Below are 22305 nucleotides of genomic sequence, written 5' to 3'. Positions count from 1 at the left end.
CACTGCAAAATTAGGGACAGCTAGCGCAGATAGCCCTCGTATAGCTTTGCGCGAAATTCAAAAACAAACCAATCCAAATGAAAACTGCGTTTTGAGAAAATAGCCGTTAAAGTTTTTCTGCACTTAAATGTCAGTAAGCTTTTAGTAAATGTGAGCATTTCACCACATTTAAAATATCTCAATCCCACTGTAGGCACCAGGAGGCATCATAACTTCATTTTCTTACCTAATATCCCCCTGAAACATAAATATCCCCTTCTTTCTTGGTAGCAGCTTTCTCAAAGCCCTGCTTGACATTTTTGCGAGACACGCGTTCATGCGTTCCTTTCTCGGAGGAAGCCCCTTCTGCTCGTTTAACCCTTTCTAAGTCAATTTTCTCCAGGCATTTTCTTGTATACGGTCCTGCAGTCATTTTCATTGCTTGAAGAACTCTTATTTTGGATGCACACAAGATCAGCAGCAACCCAACAAACGGTTTTGTTGCCGGCAAATGAAGACTTGGGGAATATTCTCTAGATCATATGATTCAATGACTCGTTAGGGTTTTGGGTAATGCAGTTCAAGCATTTTTGAAGCAAAGTTGGCTTAGAGAGTCTGTCAAATATTGGTTTGATGCTGATAATTGCAGCTGGTGCTATGGTATGCTTACGAAGGAAGTCCTCAAGTTCCCTCTTTGCTTCTGCCTTACGATACTTGGACCAACTGTCCACTCCCTTCAGACAAAGGTGATACTGTGGGCTGCACCCAGAAGAGATATTGTGATAGTATATTGTTCAAACATCATATTTCATCCCATGTAGGTCTTCTTTGTTATTTTTTAAGGCTTTTCCATATCAGAACTGGACTTTTTATGTCCATGGAAATGGAATGAAAATAAAGTAGACAGGTTAATTAGTAAATATTTTAAGACAAAAATGAGTTATCTATGTAGAAAAAGAGGTTAAACTTTCGATTTAGGCTACATTTGAAAAATTAGATTTTAGAAACGCTAGGGTGCTTGTTAAGGGTCAGTGTTACGTTAATCAATAAACCCAAGAAATATCTGAACTTTTAAAACGTAATTAAATTATTGAACTTTTCGTAAAGTTTACTATAAATTACAATAACTGTTCTAAAAACAAAACAAAACAAAAGAAGAACAACAAAAAAGAAAGCAGAAGTAAATATTATCTTGAATAATATAACAAGAAAAATATCTGAAATATTGTATCGATGTATATCTTGTGGAAGGAAAATATCGTAGGAAAATAATTCGAAGTATCTAATACATATTTTTTCCAAAATATAATTTGTTTGTATATGTAAAAATTGTTTCGTTAAAAAGCATTAGAGAAATGTTGATGTTAATTTCGCATCATATATCTTAAATCAGGTTGAAAAACTAGAGGTTCGTTTGTTTTTGTGTTTTAAGGACAAAGCTACACAATTCGTTCTCTGTGCTCTATCTAGCGTGGGTATCGAAACCTGATTTTTACCATTATAAGCCGGCAGACTTACCACTGAGCTAGCGGGGGAGGGAGCAATTAGGCGTTAATTTGTTATTGATTCATGTTCTTGGATGCTGGTAGATAACAAAATGAGCTTTCTTTCTGACGGCGGAATTTTTAGTTGTGCGAAGTGCTTAATTATGTAACATCGATCATTTCAGTCATGAAGAAATGTGTTTACTGACTACTTAAGTAATTAGTATCTAGTAGTGGTACACATACATACAAACATATACACTTACAAGATAAGATAATATTCCAGAAAAGAAAATTAGAAACGGGCTAAAATTTATTGAAGGGTAAAAATAAAAATGAAATTTGGAGAAAATTATTTGAAGAAAAATTGTGTTGTGAAGTAAAACAGAGAAAACTGTAAATGAAGAAATTGTTTTAAAAAAATGAGAAATAGAGTGTAGTAATTGAAGAAAAAAGTGTGAGGAAACAAAATAGTGGTCAGAAGTAGTAGAAAGATGAGATGAACAAATATTGAGTAAGAAATAGTGAAACAAATAGTAATAGCATAAGAGAAAGGGGCGTGATTAAAGTGAAATATAGAACATTTAAGGTGGTGTTTGATAAATTAGAGTCAAATAGAAAAATACGAAATATTTTAAAATATATTAAGATAATTAAATAGAATATAAAGTTGTAAGGATTATGAAATAAATTCAAAATTAACCTAAGAAAATAAAACGGCTGTTTGCTAAGCAACGAATAGATTCAGAATAACTATGAAAGATGAAAATGAAAGAAAGAGTAAATAAGACATAAGAAGTAGTTGATGAAAACAAATTACAATAAACCATTGATCAATGTCACACCTTATAACAACTGATTTAATAAATATAGTGAATATTATTTATGTATAGGGTATGTATTATTGATATTTATTCAGCCCAAAAGTCCAAAACATATGGATATTTCTGACCTGATAAGTTTTTTCGTATATGTTTTTGAATTTATCTTCCTCAGGAAAACGTGCATTTCGTGGAAGATAAAAAATGATGTATCTAAGCATTTGAATTGTGTTAGGATACTAATGATGAGTAAATGACTATACATCAAACCAAACAACGCTATATCATAAAAAGAAAACTTTTTTGACCCATTTATTGCATTAATTTACCTTCCTATAAAAAGCAAAGAAAAAGTCAGCGTTAATTTTAGAAAGTTTAATCTATTATAAAAGGAATATTAAGACTACGTGGCGTTATTGGGCACGAAAAAAGATGAAGTTTTAATTAGGAAATCAACTTATAACCCTACTGTGATGTAATTCTTGATTGACAATGAATGGTTGTTGAATTTAGTTGCTTTAGCAACCGGATGCAGGAGTGATGGAGGTGTCCAAATGATATGTAATTACAAGCATTACAATTAATGCTATTACTGTGAGTGTAAAGGGTGTGTCATCAGGCTTTTTTGCGTATAGTTAGGCAGTTATCTCGTTTGAAAATGTTTTTTCATGTTAAAGAAGACAAGAATAGAACCATCGCTACTAGTGTATTTTGAATCAATTGTAATGAATTACTAAAACACTTTCCTACTTCTAGGAGAAATATTTTTTTTAATAATTTAATATGTAAAATGAGAATTCATTAAAATAATTTTTAGCCTAACATGTGAACTATCTAAAGATTTATTTATTTTTAACCAAATAATAAACTATTTAAAAAAGATTTTCCTTTCTTTTTTCGAAGACGTCCAGTCACTCAGCGATAAGTCTGAAAGATTATAACACTAAAAACCAGATTTCAGTAACCGTGGTGGGTTACAGCACAGATAGCTCACTGTGTATTTTGATGTTTGCCAACAAACAAATAAATGTTTATTGAAATGTGGATAACAAATCTGGATGTATTTTAGATAACTGGATGCAATTTCAATATTAGTTTTCTTTAATTATGGTTTTGTGTAATTATATTTATGATATTTGACAAACAATAATATTACTAAATATTTTTCATATAAAACTGAAATACTTATATCTGTTTTAAGAATTAAACACCGATATAAAATACATGTACTTATTCGATGCTAGGAAACAATATAATTTAATATATGCAACATTGTGGACATGGAAGGAGGTTGTTTTCGACATCAGTTGATAAAACATTTTAACAATTATCTTCAAGTAACTGTTTGTGTTTCTGCAATGGGTTATCTGTGCTATGTCCACTGCAGGGATCGGACTTCGAGCTGTAACGTTATAAATTCTCAAATTTCCGTTGAGTCACTCATGGATATTCAAGTAATTAGAAAATAGATATCTTATTATCAATAAAATATTATAAAACTTAGTTTTTTATATTTTTACACTTCATCATCATCATCATCTTTTAATAAGATTTGTATGGCTTGTAAGTTATTTTAATGATGTTTCTTGAATTTAACACTCTTTTATTGTCTATAAGAATTTTTTTTTATTTAGTCAGAGCAACTTTCATTTTACGACAACGTGAGCACTTGTGAAACAATATAGAGGAAACTTCGTATCAAAATCGATTTTCGGGATCGACTACAAATTTCATTCCCACTGATAATTTAAGATAAACAGTCTCTCTCTCTGCAGAAATGATTGTTACTATATTAGGAACTATAGACGTTTCAGTTCAGCAAGAAACGTATCATTTTATCAATTATTATGGTATATAATGCCTTATGTAGGAGAAGCGAGATCTACTGATATGTAGTTTGTGTGATATTATATTACAATACAACTGATAATATTTTTTACAAATATTTATTTACGTCCTATAGTACGATTTTCCAGTAATAAGAGCACTATAGCGTCTCGACCGTTCATCTTGAGCACCGCACACACCTGCCGACGAGGCCTTTTGCTAATTCCAAAGTTCATCAGGTCGGTTGGGAATGTAACACATATAGTTTCGATTGAAACGCGTCGCTGGCATAAGGCGTTGTATACTAAGGCGTTGTATACTATAATAATTGATATTTTCAAATGACTTATATAAAGTGCAGACAAGATGCTATTATGTTTCTTTCATTTGAAAATTATTGTATAGAAAATTATAGAAAGATTTGAAAAAAATAATTATCAGTCTCATTGTGATCTAACGTGACAGAAACTGCCGATTAATAAAGTAACATTTTCTTTTTAGTAAGTTATTAATATGAGATTTAACAGTGAATGATTCTTTACTGACCTAAAAGGTATTTGACTTTAACATTGTAGAAGCGCATGTGGTGGAATGAACCTGTCCAAGACGAACCTTCCAAGAAAAAACGTATTTATTTTAACAATCAATTTTGTTTTAATTAAAACATCTTCATTTTTCAGTGAAGTTTGGTTATTTTCCTTTTTTGATAATCAAGCAGGAAAACCATCTCTTAGGCTATTCACTCATATGATGAAATATGCTATGTAATTTGAAGACATCGCAGTTCGTTGAGGATTTAATCTTATTAGCTACGCCATCATGTAATAAGTTTTTATTCTTTAATTGAAGTACTTAGACATACTTTTTGCCAACATTTTCTTCCGTTATGGTTGTCATATAATTTTTATGAGCTGTACGTACTTTCTAAACGTTTAGCAAAATGTTAACTAGGTTGTTCTCGAATTAATATTTTTATTTTATAAATTATATGATGCTGGTGTTATAATAGATGTTCTATAACCATAAAATATCGTTTATTTCCATTCCTTCACTAATATATCAGAGAATCAGGAAAAATACAAACAAACTGATTTTGTTTGTTCGCTGCATCTAATATGTCCGCTCACACACTACAGAATCAATGTTCACTTAGTTTTACACAGATAGAAATAATTCTAAAATGTGAAAAATATACAGGTTTACGCCTTTAGTGCACTGAAAAAAAGGGTTAAGAACAAGACGATTTGTGTTCAGAATCTAATATTTGAATGGCAACGATAAAAGTTCAAGTTAAAACTAATATTATCATTCTGGGTCAACAAAACCGAACACAGATGCATTGGCTGATGCAGAATCGTTGTATTGAATATTATACAATTTACATACACGTAATAACAATGTGACTTAATAAGACAATAAGCAATTTTTAAATGTAAACCGCATGTAGATTGTTTTGTTAAAAAACAGGCAAATGTTGTGTGTTTATATCAAAACAACCATTGTGTTATAATTTGAACAAGTCTGAACAATTTTGAAATAACACAATGTTTATGTTACTGTACAAGACATTTCTTTTGTTTATATTGTGTGCTTGCATACGAAAATACAACGTACAGTTTGAGCCATTAATATGGTTATGTTAAATACGTTGATTTAATGATTTTAGAAAATTAGGAAGCGAATGAAATTCTCAAACTCCCATCGTGACTAATGGTCAACATATGAATTACATTTTCCATACTTGGACTAATGGTCAACATATGAATTACATTTTCCATACTTGGACTAATGGTCAACATATGAATTACATTCCCCATACTTGGACTAATGGTCAACATATGAATTACATTTTCCATACTTGGACTAATGGTCAACATATGAATTACATTTTCCATACTTGGACTAATGGTCAACACATGAATTACATTTTCCATACTTGGACTAATGGTCAACACATGAATTACATTTTCCATACTTGGACTAATGGTCAACATATGAATTACATTTTCCATACTTGGACTAATGGACAACATATGAATTACATTTTCCATACTTGGACTAATGGTCAACATATGAATTACATTTTCCATACTTGGGATTATGGTAAGTAGAAATGCATGAAAACCATGTTAAAGATTTCAAAACAAATTTATTTAAGTTTTTATGTTATTGATTAGCTTTTCAACAACAAAACAATAATATTATGTATACAAAACAATATTTTCTTTTTCATAAGAAATGTTCTTTTGAATATATTTCATACCGAACGGAAGTTTGGAGTACCTATATCATCAGTATACGTTAAACTTGCAACTAAATAAACAAAGAAAAACTTTGGTTTAGCTTGTGTGTATATATAGATATATAAACCTTTATATTCTTCCGAGCTAAATTTAACATTCAGGTTCCTTCACCGTGACTAGCTGAGATTTGGGTTTTGGGTTGTTTTTTTTTGTAAACTTATAAGCTTTCATGGCATAAATAGGTTTGTTTTCGAACTTGAAAAATAAATAAAACAAAAATGTGTTCATTTAAAATTAAATAAACAATTAGATTTTGTTTTGTCAAAATATTTCAAATACTTACAGAGGAATTATGGTAGGACACTAAAGTCTTGGCTATATGTAATAACCAATGTACACCTGAACTACTTCAAAACTAAGATATAAAACTAACCATATGTCTCGTAAATGCTTTAAACGAAAGCTCACATACTCTTTTACATGTAAAGTTAAAGATATTAGATCTGGATTTCTCCCAAAAAAGGAACGTTTTGGTTGATTATTATAAATGAAAATATACCGAATTCAACGCAAATATTTGCCATTAGTTTACACAAAATAACTTTAGAAAGCATTATCGACAATGTTTACCTTCCTGATCAACTACCTACCACTAAACTAAACTTAATACCCTTTCTACCCACCCAATAGTACGGTTTTCTTATTTACCTCTCTTCATTTTAGTCTAGGTCGTTCAAGAGTTGCATTGTCAACGTGCACACAATCAATACTGAAGTTCAATGAACATATGCACAGAACCAATTAATTCCAGAGAAGTGCTTGTAGACGAATATCCCAAGAAGTGTATCACAACTGACAACGTTTTCAGTCAATTTTGTATGCCTTCACGTTGGGGGTACATACCAGTACACCTTCACCTTTCATATTTTCTCTGTCATAATTATCGACGACAGCTATATAAAGTTATAGAAATTCAGAAATGTAATTTATTCATGTACATATATTTATAAACACAGTTAATTGAGAAGTTTAACGTAGACTTAATGCGTTCCTTAAGAAGTTGACTTTAATACTGTATTATATAATCACAATGTTTTTATATATATTTTTAACCTATTTATTGATCTTTGCTTTCATTTGATATAAAGTTAACTATCACATTTGAAGATTAATAAAAACAAAAATTCTAATACTTAATTAAGAGTAAAAGCCTCTGCCCTGTCGGTGGCTCAGCGGTAAATCTGAAGGGTTATAACGCTTTACATTTAGTTTCCATATCTATGGTAGGCAGAGCACAAATAGCTTTGTGTTTAACAACAAAAACAAACAACGTTTTTAGATAACAATAGTCACAATAAAAATGCCAATTTTTAGAGGATATTAACTCATTTTGTGAAGTCTGGACTTTTAATCTATTTTAATTTTGTCTTTCGTCAAATCTAGAGAGAACATGTTAAGAGCGACTGATGTTGCCATTGGTTGCATGGTTATCAGAATTGATGCTGAATTGTGACATCATTTAATTCAAGTATAAGTTAGTTAGATGTAACACTGAGATAAGTACATTTATATGTTAATGCACCTGTATATTTTACATTGTACAGGAACAGGAATTTTAGCCTGTTTTTAGTTCTCTTTTCTGTGAAATCTAGAGCAGTATTAATTTGCATATTTCTTTTTCTGGCCATTCACAACAAAAATAACACATATTGAAAATTCTCTTCGTGTACCAGTTGTATATAGTTCAACGCTAGAAACCGGGTTTTGATACCCGTGGTGGGCAGAGCACAGATATTCCCTTGTGTAGCTTTGTGCTTAATTACAAACAAACACACAAACAAGTTTAACTAGAATTTCATTTCGTTGTCGTAAGTGTTATATATGAAACACTAATAGTTAAAGTTAAGAGATATGGTTTGTTTTAATCTCCAAATTACTTTCGTGAAAAAAAAATTAAGAAACCAATTGTACTAAAAGACCAAGATGTTTTTAAAAGGTTTTTAAACTTATTAAAATAAAAGAAAACTACACTGGCAGTTAGATACGAATGAATACAAATAGTTTTTAGGTTAAGTTCTCCAAATTCCTACCCCCCAGTGACACAGCAGTATGTCTGCTGACTTACAACGCTAGAAACCGGGTTTCGATCCCTGTGATGGCCAGAGCACAGATAGCCCATTGTGTAGCTTTGTGCTTAACTACAAATAAACAAACAAATCTCCAAATTCCAGGAAGATGGAAGTGCAGTAGGATTTTTCATGTTGTTTCTTATTTCCTGACTTTGCACATTATTTATATGGATCAGAGTTGAATAATCTGTTGACCTTTCTTCTTCTTTCTCGGATGTTATCAAAACACACTGAACACGTTAAAGTACAAGGTATTGAAAAATTAAACAGAAAATATGAAATATTATGCCAGTTTCCACCTTAAAGCAGTGATTTAGTTTTAGAGACGCAGTGAGTGAGAAACTCTCTTCTGTCCAGTTTGAGAGGAGGGATAGCAGAAACTAGTTCTTTGTTGGATTAGGGGATGGAAATAGATAAGTTATGGATAAACAAAGAGTATAGTCACGAATGTTAATTTTCAGAAGGTGCATTTCCTTCTTAAGAACGAAAATCCATATTCTGAAAACGTTCGCGTTTAAGGTTTTCTATTCACCATTATGCTGTTTTTGCGTTCCTACGTATTTTAAAACTATAATGAACAACTTAAAAACGGAAGGTAAAGGCTCATTTTGCTTAATTCTTAGTTATTATACATTTTTTATGTCAAAAGCTTCGTTTTTGTAGTTATAAACAATGGACTATATGTGTTGTGCTCACCATGAGTATCGAAACCTGGTTTATAGCGTTACAAGTCCGCAGACTTACTGCTTTGTCACTGGTTGGCATTAGAGTTTCGACCATTTTGTTTATTACTTTCCCAGCGGTCATCTTTGGCTAACAATTTGTGACTGATGTAAAAATATTTTTTATTCTTCTCCTCACTCTAAATAGGTTGAGTAAAGTCTTAAAAAAACAAACCCCAAAAAATGTGTTTGCTAGATTTTTGTTCTTACTCGTCACAGTGTCAGTGCATGTCTTCATCACTTGAGGAGACAGGAAGACTGGAGGATGATCATAGCTACAAAGGATGCGGTATAACATAACAAAGGATTAATTTAAAGATTCCCTAACATTTCTTTTCTTTTTGCTCTTATCGATTAGTAGCGTAGGAGAAACTCTGCTGAGTTCAGGTTCTTTTACTGATCACGACGTTGCCCATACACTGAAGTGATAGGATAGTGTTTTCCTTCCCATTGTCTTAATTTGTTTATCATTGTGCTTAAGAGTGAATTATCTCAAACATCATTAGTATACTTTATAAAATACTGAATACTTAACTTAAAACCACACAGTGGTAAGAGTTAAAAAATTATCACGTCTTTTGTAGAGACTATTGCCAATCTGATGAACACGATAAAACGTTTTAATAAAGTGCTATTTGTAAGGATTTCCTTGTCCTATCTTTTAAATTTCAATGTAAATTTATTAATGTTAAGTGTTACTTAGTCTTGACAGCCAAGCGTTTTAAATGCCTTTGTTTTATTTTCTCATATTTTCATGGTAGGTATCTTATGATTTTGAAAGAATTTATGCATTTCTTCATGGTAAGTGTAGTGTAATTTTCATAGTCAAACACTTCACGTGATTTGTATTAAATAACTTCTATGTGGTAAGAATCTCAATGTTTTTATAAACCAAACAAATCTCGTATCACTTGATATTACTTATTTCTCCGTGGTAAGTGTGTTTCTTATATAGAGAGTTCTTTAAGTTATAAAAAATGATTTTGGAGATTCACCACGTTGTTACAGTCCGTGTTGCTACGTCAGGCAATGCTCTGTATGACGACATTGTTTTCTGATAATAGTCCTGCAGCCATAAACTGTCATGTCAAAAGTACGCCACTCCTCTTTGCAGCTTTCCATAATTCATCTAGTGTTCAAGGACAACTTTTCTCTAGCACTCATTTCAACAATCTAATCACACAGAAATTTATAAGTGCTACGTATTGTAACTTGACCAATGTATCTTCTTAGGGAATAATATTGATACCTGTTTCATTCTGCATCTGTTTGAGGTGAGCTCCTACCTTCTTCGTGTCGTTTCCAGATGGAGATCCTTCTTGATCATATTTTGTTCTGTTGCCTGAGACATATGGTAGCTTTTGCCACCTACCTTAGTGTTGGTGAATTCTCACCTCGTACAAGATGCCGCATTTTGCTCATCACGGCTGGGATGTGATTTATTTCAGGTCTGTTTCTGGATGGTCCTGATTTCCCAAGTTGATCCAAATTCATTTGTCTCCCAGTGTATCGTACAAGGAGTATTCCAATTTTGTATATTCCGAACAAATCTTTATGATCTAGATGTATGAATATTTGGTATTGGAAAGGGCTGTTATATACACGCTTCCAAAAATGGTAATTTTCAATAGCATCACTTAATGTCAAACAGTGTCAAAATGTACTCTTGATACAGCCGTCCTACCTTGATGTTATATCGGCTAGGGTTATCAGTGAGCTGCTGATTTGAATATTTAAAATTCGTTTTAGTATAATTTACTCAACTCTTTGTTTACTAATTTCATCATGATAGGTGTTCTATGATTTTGTTAGCCAGAGGCATCTCTTAAGTATTTTGCTTTATTTCCATTTCTCAATGGATTTTTGATATATGTCTTATATTCGGCAGAATGTTTTTTTCCTTGTTTGATATTTATTTATTGTTTAGATGTTCATACTTTATCATTTGCATGTGAATGATGATATCTTCTAGTACACATTAAAAATTGTATTTATGTGACTTATTGTTTGTACTTAGTATAAAGTTATTTAACCTAATGGCTAATACATGTGCTTTGTAGCATACCAAAGGAGTATATTTAGTTGTCGATCGTGTTTGGTACTATGATAGTTTTCATCTACCAGATTTCACCTTTCTATAACTGGAAAAATATCATATCTTTATTCAGAAATGTTTTAAAAACGTTTTATACAGGTGTTCTGCAATTAGGTAATGTCCATATAAAAAAGATATAACTAGCTTCAGTCTTTAGGCTGAGGATACATGCCACAAAGGACATTCATGAAAGCTTATCTTATTTGCCAAAGCTTCTTCATTGTTTTCTCCAGGATGTGAATCGTATCCAAGTGGTAATGCAGAGGGTTGTACATTAGTATGAGCTAAAAGTTAATATTCCCTTGAAAATGTGTTTTGTAAATAATCACACATGTAGGTGAATATCCTACCAAGACAAAGGCCTGGTTTGAATGTATGGTGTAAACACAATCATTTCTGTCTTGGTAGAATGAAAATATGCTTTCTTCTCCTCCATCTGCAGCCAGGTAGTTATAAATGACAATAAGTTACTATAAAAAAAACGCGTTCTGTAGAGACAGTAAAGATTTTATAGTTTTATTTGTATGTACTTTAGTTTCTGTCTTTCTTTGCTATTCGCATTTGATTCATTCTTTGCAATACATTTCCTCTCGAACCACCCATTTGCACTCTTAATACTTTCATGTTGGCTCCAGTTTTAACTGAGAATGTTACAGACTAAGTTATTATATATATAATTGCTGTTAAAATTGTATACCATTGAATTGAACTCTACTCATTACTTCTGTATAAAGATAATTTGTTTCAGTGCAACTCTGGTGTTGAGTTTTATGGCTTAGTACTCGAATTCTTAGAGCTCTTGGACGAAGTGCAACTTACTTGGTAACTAGAATATGGTCATCATTTAGTTGTACTGTATCGTCAATCTGAGCAAACTGGGTATGTAACCCATGGATCAGAAGAAAATCCTCATCAACAAGTTCATAGAGGGGCTGTCGAATGACCCGTAAACACCACATGAGTCCTAGGGAGTCATGAGTAATCTTCAGGGCTATTAGATGTTCATTGACTACCACAGACACCACCAGGCACTGATCAAGGTGACAAGAAAGTTAGCAGCATATGGTGAAATAATTTCATATGGAAGGACCAGAACAGCACCAAATGGAACAGTCAACATTTCATCATGAAAACCAGAACACTAACAGATGGAACAGTCAACATTTCATCATAAGGACCAGAACAACACAAGATAGAACAATCAACATTTCATCATGATTATGCAGTCAGAAGCGTCCGAAACCAGCAAAGCAGACTTCTAACTTTCTGAAACCATATTCTATAACTTGAATGGATATAAAAGCAACAATAACAGGTGTTACTATTCGTTGTGGTATTATGCTGCTAACCCTACCCAAGGATACCATATTTGTCAAAACATGTGGAAGGGAAGGACCTCTGTCAAACACTAACAACGTTTCTGTCACAGAGCAGTAGAGAAACACGCAGTAGGTACCTGCGTATACTACTCTTTTATCATATTGAATAATTTCATGTTTTTACCTGTTACAAAACTCAATGTAAAGAGCCAAACAAATATGTGGCATCAGTCAATTTCTGTTTGGAATACAAATTGGAACCTAGCAGTATAGTCGGATTCATTGACATTTTGATTGCATTTTTGTTTAATGTTTTGTGTGACTCGTATGTTGGGACTCTTCAACTAATAAATTGACGGTCACAAGCAATTTAGTGCATAGATAATTTTGAAAGTGTTCTTAAACAGCTGATGTAATCCAAGGGCATCATCATTAATGCTAGGCCCAAACACTTTACGTCACAATTTTCTGTAATACGTGAATCTAACCACTAGTGAAGAACATAAATTCAAGTTGATAAGGTAAAAGTTAAGGAGTCAATAAAGGATGATCTTCAGGTCGGATTGAGGTTTAACGGGGTCCTAGGCCCAGGTAATATTTTGAAATAATAATGATAAAGATAATAATAATAACTCACTTCTGCTAGTTTTACTAACCCTAATGTTTTTACTTGAGTGGCCGTCGGGGCCCTTGTATGGCCGGTGCCGTAGGTGGCCTATGCGTTAATCCGGTACTGATCATCTTGACATACGAGCCATTTCATTAATAATTTCAGAGAGGTAGCTTGACCTTGCTATGTGTCAGGCACCCTAAATCAAGTCACAATGGTGGCCAGTTAACATAACTTTAATTGGGTAAATGATGATAAAGTAGATGCTGGTAGAGAGACAGGTTTTCAACTTTGTATTGACATCGTTGCTGATTAAATGGTAATTGTCTCATATCTTATGGACTTAATGTTAGCTGTTTTCCTGCGTAATAGAAAGGCTTCAGGTCTGTAGAAAGATCATCTGGTGCTGAAAAAGTTTGGCGCAAGAACAGTAAACTGCAAATACGCATGTTGAGAAAGAGGTTGTGTCCTGTGGTGTGCTATGGATACAGTCTAATTTAATGTCGCCGTGTGTTGGTGGTAGAACTGGTCAATGGAACATGCATACTTTTGTGTAACTATGGGCACTTGACAGTTTAACTTCCAGCTGCACTGGTAATTGGCAAAGTAAGGGAAGTAGAAGTCATGTGTTTCTACAGCTGTACCTAATCTGAAAGCAAGCAAATGGCATCTCAAATTTTTTGATTAATAATCTGAACTCATCACTGAGAGAAAGGTTTAGTGAATCGCCCATATAGTTTTGTAATGTTTTCAAGATCAGTTAGGTATCTGGGTAGGACAACTATTATACATTATCACACAGACACGGGTGAGTTCATGATAAGAGTAACTGATGCTGCTATTGTTTCCAGGGCTACCAGAATTGCTGCTTGATTGTGGTATTATGCACTTCAACTGGGCATTGATTAGATGTAACAGTAAGATAAGGATATTTATATGTTAATATACGTGTATGTTTTACATTACATAGAAACTGGTTTGTGTATATTTCCCCACCCTCCTCATAACACAATAGCTTAGCGGTAAACTTGAGTTCATGTAATGCTAAACTTTGGAGTTTGAACCCTATAGTAGGCACGAGATACTGCACATTGTGCAGCACCGTGCTTAACAATAAAGAAATAGTATATTTAATAATGTATAAAAGAAAACATAATATCTGAGGCACGTACAAGAATTTAGCCTTAATATTGAGATATGTAAGTTTAACAAAGGCCGTAACAATTAGCTTAGATAACATAGGAAGTAAGAAACTTGACATGACTGTTATAAAGACTATGTTTGGTTTAGTCATAAATTGAAATATTCATTAGTGAGAAAAAGAGAAGAAAAAAAGTATATATATATATATATATAGAGAGAGAGAGAGAGACGAAAAATCTCTACGCTTGTCTATAACACACCAAATGAGAAACATTATAGACACACAATTATTTACTAATGTTGGTGAAAGAATATTCATAAGAATTTAATTTTTTCGCTTGTTAAAAGGAACTGACAATTATTGTTTCATTCAGAATGAAAGAAAACATGGTCTATATGTTGTTTTTATAGGTTTTGATTTAGAAACATGTTTAACTTATAGAACTGAACTATTGAAAAATACGGATATTACCGAATGTAATATCGCAATATCATTTCTGAACAGGATAGCTCTTATACTTTGACAGATGATAATTAAGTTATCTCAGAGGGTAAATTAGTGTTGGGAATAAACAGGCTACAAAACCTTTAAGACTGGAAACTTTGATAGCAATTGTAAAGTAGTTCACTTCATTTCTTGAACTAATATGGAGTAAGGCAGTCTATACTTCTAACTTCCTCCTTCCTTACTGAAACTCAAGCTGTTACGTAGCAACCATACAATGGTGGAAAAATCAGATATATGTGAAATGGCAATACTCATTGAACTGTAAAACCATTATTAGAAACGCTGCATGATCAAAGGTTTAATTAATGTATCTGTATGTTAAGTTCCAATAAAAGCTTGATGGATTGGATATTCACAGGTACTTGGAGCAACACATTCTTGTGTTAGTGCACTTATGAATTATATCTTTAGGATCAGTGTGGAAACTATGTTCAAATTAATGAGTTTTTCTAAGAAAAGATCAAAATTAACTGTAAGCTTTATTTAACCCTACACTTCTAACTGAACTTTTGGTGTATGAAAGTTCAATTGATTTGGAGTTTTCAATCCTAGTGTTTGCTGTAAGAAGTCATAACTGCTATAATTCTGGACCACTGAATATTGATTATCACCTAGAAGGACTATTTAGTCTGCTATACCTGTGTGACATTATAATAGAAGACTATCTAATATACAATGAAGACTCAGAATTAGTTCTAATGTCTCCAGAAAAATATTTCTTAGATCCAATTGAAGAGACCTTTAGCAGTTTAAACCAGTCTTCACCGAAACACTCACTACCAACCACAATGACCACATCATCAGTTATCAGACCTCCAGCTGCTACATTCTTGGTTCCTACCAAACATTACTGCTGAGAACTAATTACTCTATAAGAAGAGAGAAGTCTATTATCTGATGAATAAAGGGGAGGGGGGTTGATTTACAACATCCAACAGAACCACCTCACCTTAAAAGCAGAACGCATTTTTCCAACACTTAACCCTTTCTGGGCTTGTAAACATATTTCAGGTGTTGAGTACACACACCTGTATATTACACTTCAAATTTTAAGTAACAATCCTACCTCTATTTTTAAAAAATGTTGTTTAAAAACATTTCAGAATTGATAATTTGCAAAATTTATTTAATGTAATTTGCAAGAAATGAAACAAATAGTTAAACCTACTTTTCTGCCCAAGAGTCTTGCCTGTACACAAAACATTTGTACATTTTTAGAATTCTTTGTCCATCTTAAAGCAATACATCTTACCTTGAGAATATAACTGTCAATATTTTGATTTTCGTGTGATTTTATTTTCTCTTTCTCTGAATTTTCTTAGTACGACCTCTAGTTTCTACCCTTTTGTGAACACACAGCAGGTGATTGAAACAATACTAATGAATCTCAGCTTTCAAAACAGCTAAAGATAAAGTTCAAATACTCTTGGACAGAACAGATTATGAAATATTTACGTCAATGTAGAGTGAATAAAATTGTTTGAGAAGTAATTTACGGTTTCGTGGGAAAGTGACAAGATCTTGTTCGCGCAGATAAGAACAACGGAATGTAGTGGGTAGTTTATAGAACTTAGAACAAACCATAAAACTGAGATTTTTTATAGTTTCTCTAAACAGTCTTTTGTTCTGGAAAATATATGGTGTTAAATTATATGTTTTTGAAAGCTACTAAAAGTTGCTTCTATGACAAGATATCAGATAGGCTTTAATAGGTTTAGAGTGTACAGTAAACGACAGCAAAACATTTCGTTGGCTCGAATATATATTTATCAAAAATTATTATTAACTTTATAGTTTTCGAACAATGCACATAAATGCAAAAAATATAATATATTCAAACGAAAGTATATTTATTAGATATAAATTGATTTCAATCAAGAATATATTTAGCCAAAATATTGTTACCTAGTCTGACCTAAAGGTCAGGCCGATTAATCTTTGTTAGTTTCTGTAGTGTTTTTTCAACAATTATAGCCAGATATGTTGAGAATTACTATGGACAAAATAAAGTATCAAAATAGATATGTTACTGCGTATCAATCAAGTCGACACTGATTGGATATATAAAATAGAACATTCTGAACAGCACTTAATTGAAATTTTTAACGCTTTTACAAAATAGTATCTCATAATAAAATGCTGGAAATTGCACAACATAAAAAAATATAGAAAACTACATAAAAGTATACGAATTTTTATTCCTGAAATAACTGCTATTTAGTTAGCTTGTTCTAAGTTTCTTCAAATTTGGTTAAGTATTTACACTGTGAGAAGGAACAAATCACGTGATATCAATAATCTCCTGGAAAGATTAAAGAAGCTTAGAAAGAAAAAAAAAGACTAGAAACTATGACCCCTAAAAATCGAGTGTGTCCAGCATCTCATCATATATATTACCAATAAACATCTCAAGAGCTCTGGGTGAGGCACTCATGAAACGTTTCTAGGATTACACTGCTAAATGGGAGGAGGCCTGGATTTTATACCAAAATATGTTATTTTGCCAGTGTGAGAGGAATGCACTGGGGACGTCAGGTCTTTGTAGGGAACGATCAGCTAAAGCAGGGTGTCTCCTACCTCTGAAAGGATGTGCAAACATTCAAAGAGGTCCCTCTGGAAGAGCTTTGCTGAATGGCAAAGATTCATAGAGGACTTCAACATCCTTCTGTCATCCTTCTTAAGGTGCAGATTTGTGTAAACTGTATGTTTGTATACGTGTGCACGTGCCTGATTTTAGTTTCATTTATTCTTATTTTTATCTTGTAAATTAGTTTTGCTTGGTTAAAAACATTTTTATCATATTTATTTCCACTGTACGTATTTCTATATGTCGTTTGAGATCAGTTATTTTAAGCAATGAGAGATTTCTGTTTGGGACTTTTATTATTGATTCACAATTTGTGAGTGTTAACCAGTTATAAGTTGAATTTTATTCATGTTGTATTTTAATTTTTCTTTGTAAACCATGTTTTAAGTCGATTATAATTGACTTTATTCTTTTGACTTATAACTTAAGAAAAACTTTGAGTTTAACATGATTTGATTTATTTGGTTTATTTTGTTTCATTATAATACTATGAATCTCATAAGAGCTAGCTTATGCTGTATTATGTGTACTTTTATTTATTCTTAGCTGTAACTATTTCACTTTTCTGCCAGAATATCTATTTTTCTCACTTACTGTGAGTCTAATTCGATGACGAGGAACCCACTTTGAGACTAATAATGGCTGGAGACGGCTTTGCTGTCATGTTAAACTTATATTAAAGTTTTTCTTCATTACCCATTTAAGCCGTCTCCAGCCATTACTGTGAGTCTATTCTATTCAGCCCGGCATGGCGAGGTGGTTAGGCCATTTCAGCCAGGGGGCGTTATTATGTGACGGTCAATCCCACTATTCGTTGGCAAAAGAGTAGCCCAAGAATTGGCGGTGAGTGATGATAATTAGCTGCCTTCCCTCCAATCTTACACTCCTAAATTAGCGACGGTTAGCGCAGATAATCCTCGTGTAGCTTTGCCCGAAATTCATTACAACCAAACAAATAAACTATTCTATTCTGTACTGTAGTTTATGGTTGTACAATAACATGCGTATTTACCAAATATATTGTATCTTCAACTTAGTTTCATTTCTTTTATATTTGTACATAGTTTATTTATTTCCCGTGTTTTACTGAGTTGTATCATTTTGAGTCCTGCTGTAAAATATTCAGCTTGTGTTTTAAGTCATTCGTTATTTTATTCACTTTTATGTCTTTAAGTCACTCATTATGTAATGTGCTTCATTCCCTGTTTTAAACTTGTTGTGGTCTGTATTTTTTATTTCTATTTTTAGTTATTGTAATTCTAATATGTATCTTAATCACTTTTGTACTTTTTGTGAACGTTTGCATTTATTCTATGCGGATGCACAATGAAAACGCAACAGTATAAATTTTACATCAATAGCTAATTGAGTACGTACAGAACACTATTTGCATTTGAATGAGTAAAGAGGTTTATTGATTGTTTGAGTAGAACAAAATACTGAACTCAAGTCACTTGATTTCATGAATACACCAGGTGCTCAGTGCGTTTCTCTTGGGCATCAATGTATATTTTACTTCACTTTATATATTATTCATTTTCAAATTATGTTTATTTGATTGGTTTGTTTGGTTGTAGTTAACCACAAAGCTACACAATAGGCTATCTGTACTCTGCCCATCACGGGTATTGAAACCCGGTTTCTAGCGTTGTAAGACCGCAGACATACTGCTGTGCCACTAGGAGCATTTATCTGAATATTATTCGATTTACTTCTAATGTATGTTGAACTTTAAACTTGACTGGCTGAATTCTTTCTTCAATAAAATTCTTGCTTTGTGTTTTCATGTGTAAGTGCATATCGTATAAGAATGTGTTTAATGGAAGATATCACTATATAAACCCCCTACACTGATAAACATAACACCAACATTATTTATAAAATACAATGCACCAACTGCCATGACTTCTTTATCGGAGAAACAAGCCGAAAAATGGAAACCAGATTTAATGAACACAGAAAAACACCTTCACACGTTTTTGAACACTGCAAAACAAATAAACACAGCATAACCATAGAAAACATCAACATAGTAAGTAGAGAAACAAAGGCAAACGAACGCAAAACAAAAGAAGCCGTACTTATTCAAGAACTCAAACCCAAATTGACCCAACATAAAGGAACACCTTTATACCTATATTAATCACCTAAAATCTAACTGATACGTCCCCTACAATCTCGTACCTGTTCGTTCACACTCTCGTCCCTAAGACATGTGCCCAGTAACGGACAGTTTCAAACTGTCTTTATAAACCTGAAGATGACCCAAGAAGATCGAAACGTTGTTCTTGTACTTTGCCCTCCAGTGGCACAGCGGTATGTTTGGGGACTTACAACTCTAGAAACTAGGTTTCGATACCCGTGGTAGGGTATTCAGATGTATTCAGTAATTGTTTTTCAACATTTTTTTGTGCAGGTATTGTGCATTTAGTTCATTTCTTCATGAACAGGATGTAAGTAGCCACAAGCTTGTTTTTCTCGTTGGCTGAGACTAAGGTTACATGCTACAATAATCATTCTAAAAATTTATACCCGCTTATTCTAGCATCATGAGAGTAGGTTATATCCAAGTGAAAGGGTGGTGTAAGAGTCAGTAAGGTCTAATAGTTAATCCTCCCTTAAATATGTATAATGAAAATAATAATTTGTGTACGTAATCTAAGATTGAGGGATACTGGCTTGAAAGTGTAGAGTGAAGACGTACTTTCTCCTCCTGTCCCATCAGTCAGATAATTATAAGAAACATTGAAACCAGCTAGTAATGTACGGAAACGACAAGAAGTTATATGTAAAAATACATATTTTATTTAACTCTATTTACATTTGTATTTAAGTCCCTCTTTTGTTAACAATTTTTAATTTATTCTCTGCAGTACATTTCCTTTCGTACCTCCCGTTTGAATTCTTAATAATACTTGTCAGTTGGTTCTGGTTTTAAACCAAGGCTATGAGTATACTAAAACTATTCACAAGAACTACGCAAAATAATAATATAATCAATAAGAGTCCATCCAAACACCATGTTGAAAACACCTTTGATATGAATTCTACGTCAATAGACTGCACTTAAAGAGGCATTAATAGTAATTAAACACGCCAAGTTCTATTGAATGATAAGATTTGTTTATAGGTTTGTTGGATTTCGCGCAAGGCCGTACAGGAGTATTCTGCTCTAGTTGTCTGTCCCTAATTTTAAATTGATTGACTAGAGGGAATACAGATAGTCAACTCCACCCACCATTAACTCTTGGGCCACTCTTGTTAACGCAAATAGTGGGATTTGTCACTTATAACGCACCCAAGGCCTCAAAATACGAAGTGCGATTATGTTTTTTTTTCATCAGTAGGCTTCACTCGGCTCAACTTGTTATTAATAACGCAAATCAAGAGGTACATATATATATATATATTAACAGGTTTTTACACTAAAACATTGGTTTTCTTATACTGTATACAAATATCACTTTAGAGGCACTTTTAGCCACCATATGCCGAGTCTTGAGAGCAGTGACTTGAGGCAGAAGAAAAAAACAAATCTGAAATTTTATTTTTCACACACCTCTGATTTCAGATGTATAACATAGTAATTAAAATAAATGGGATAAAAGCATTTATTGTGAGTTTGATAATTTGTGTTATACCTAAAAAATATAAGACCACGTGGTGAATTTGATAATTTGTGTTAGACCTAAAAAATACAAGACCACGTGGTGAATTTGATAATTTGTGTTAGACCTAAAAAATATAAGACCACGTGGTGAGTTTGTTAATTTGTGTTAGACCTAAAAAATATAAGACCACGTGGTGAGTTTGATAATTTGTGTTAGACCTAAAAAATATAAAACCACGTGATGAGTTTGATAATTTGTGTTAGACCTAAAAAATATAAGACCGCGTGATGAGTTTGATAATTTGTGTTAGACCTAAAAAATATAAGACCACGTGGTGAGTTTGATAATTTGTGTTAGACCTAAAAAATATAATACCACATGGTGAGTTTGATAATTTGTGTTAGACCTAAAAAATATAAGACCACATGGTGAGTTTGATAATTTGTGTTAGACCTAAAAAATATAAGACCACGTGCTTTAAATGAAACAATTGTTTCGACTTTCCGCCTTTGGTAACAATAAAAGCTCAAGCCACTTTTTTTTATCAAGGTTATTCACTAAATCATCTGAAACATTTAGAAAATAATAAGCATAAACACAAACAATTTCACATATTACTTTAAATAAAATGGCAAAGTTTTAACAAAGAAACTATGTTGTTATTATTTTCTAATTTTATTTTGCGTGTTAATCAGATCTTGAAGAACCATACTCGAAAGACCTCAAAAGTTACCCTTTTTTATATTCACAGTTGGAAGAATGAACTTAACACTTGCAGCTCCAACGAAAGAAAACATCTTTAGAATTGTTTCCCAGCTTCAACCAGGTGGTGCTTGGTCTCCGTATTCTTGCAAATCACGTCATCGTGTAGCCATCATCATTCCTTTTCGAGACAGACATGAGCACTTGATGATTTTGCTCTACCACCTACACCCCCTTCTTCAACAGCAGCTATTAAATTATAAGATTTATGTTGTTGAACAAGTAAGGATATTGTAGATATTGCATATTGATTTTCAAGTATTGTTATTAATTTCATTTATCTACAATTTTTTTATAATATTTAGGAATACTTTTAAGATTCGAGTTAAAATGAAATGAAAAGCTATTGTATTTTTTGGACAAGCGTTACCCCTCCCCCCCCAAAAAAAGTGATATGCATTATCCCAAAATAACGGGAGAAAAAATTAGCTGTTCCGTTAGTTTCGCTGTTTTTAATGTTGAATA

The 22305-nt window shown here is 32.6% G+C and overlaps 1 protein-coding gene across 1 annotated transcript in view; it reads left to right on the top strand.

Moving 5' to 3' along the window:
* Positions 1-22305, top strand: part of LOC106459486 (beta-1,4-N-acetylgalactosaminyltransferase bre-4-like) — a 77528-nt gene that overhangs the window by 29446 nt on the left and 25777 nt on the right. The window contains exon 2 of the mRNA XM_013919109.2: positions 21830-22062. Coding sequence (XP_013774563.1) covers positions 21830-22062 — 233 coding nt within the window. The remainder of the gene's footprint in view (positions 1-21829; positions 22063-22305) is intronic.

Source organism: Limulus polyphemus, unplaced genomic scaffold (genome assembly GCF_000517525.1).
Source record: "Limulus polyphemus unplaced genomic scaffold, Limulus_polyphemus-2.1.2 Scaffold616, whole genome shotgun sequence".
NCBI classification, from domain to species: domain Eukaryota; kingdom Metazoa; phylum Arthropoda; class Merostomata; order Xiphosura; family Limulidae; genus Limulus; species Limulus polyphemus.
Note: the sequence above shows the minus strand (reverse complement) of the source record. Positions and strands in the feature narration are given on the sequence as shown.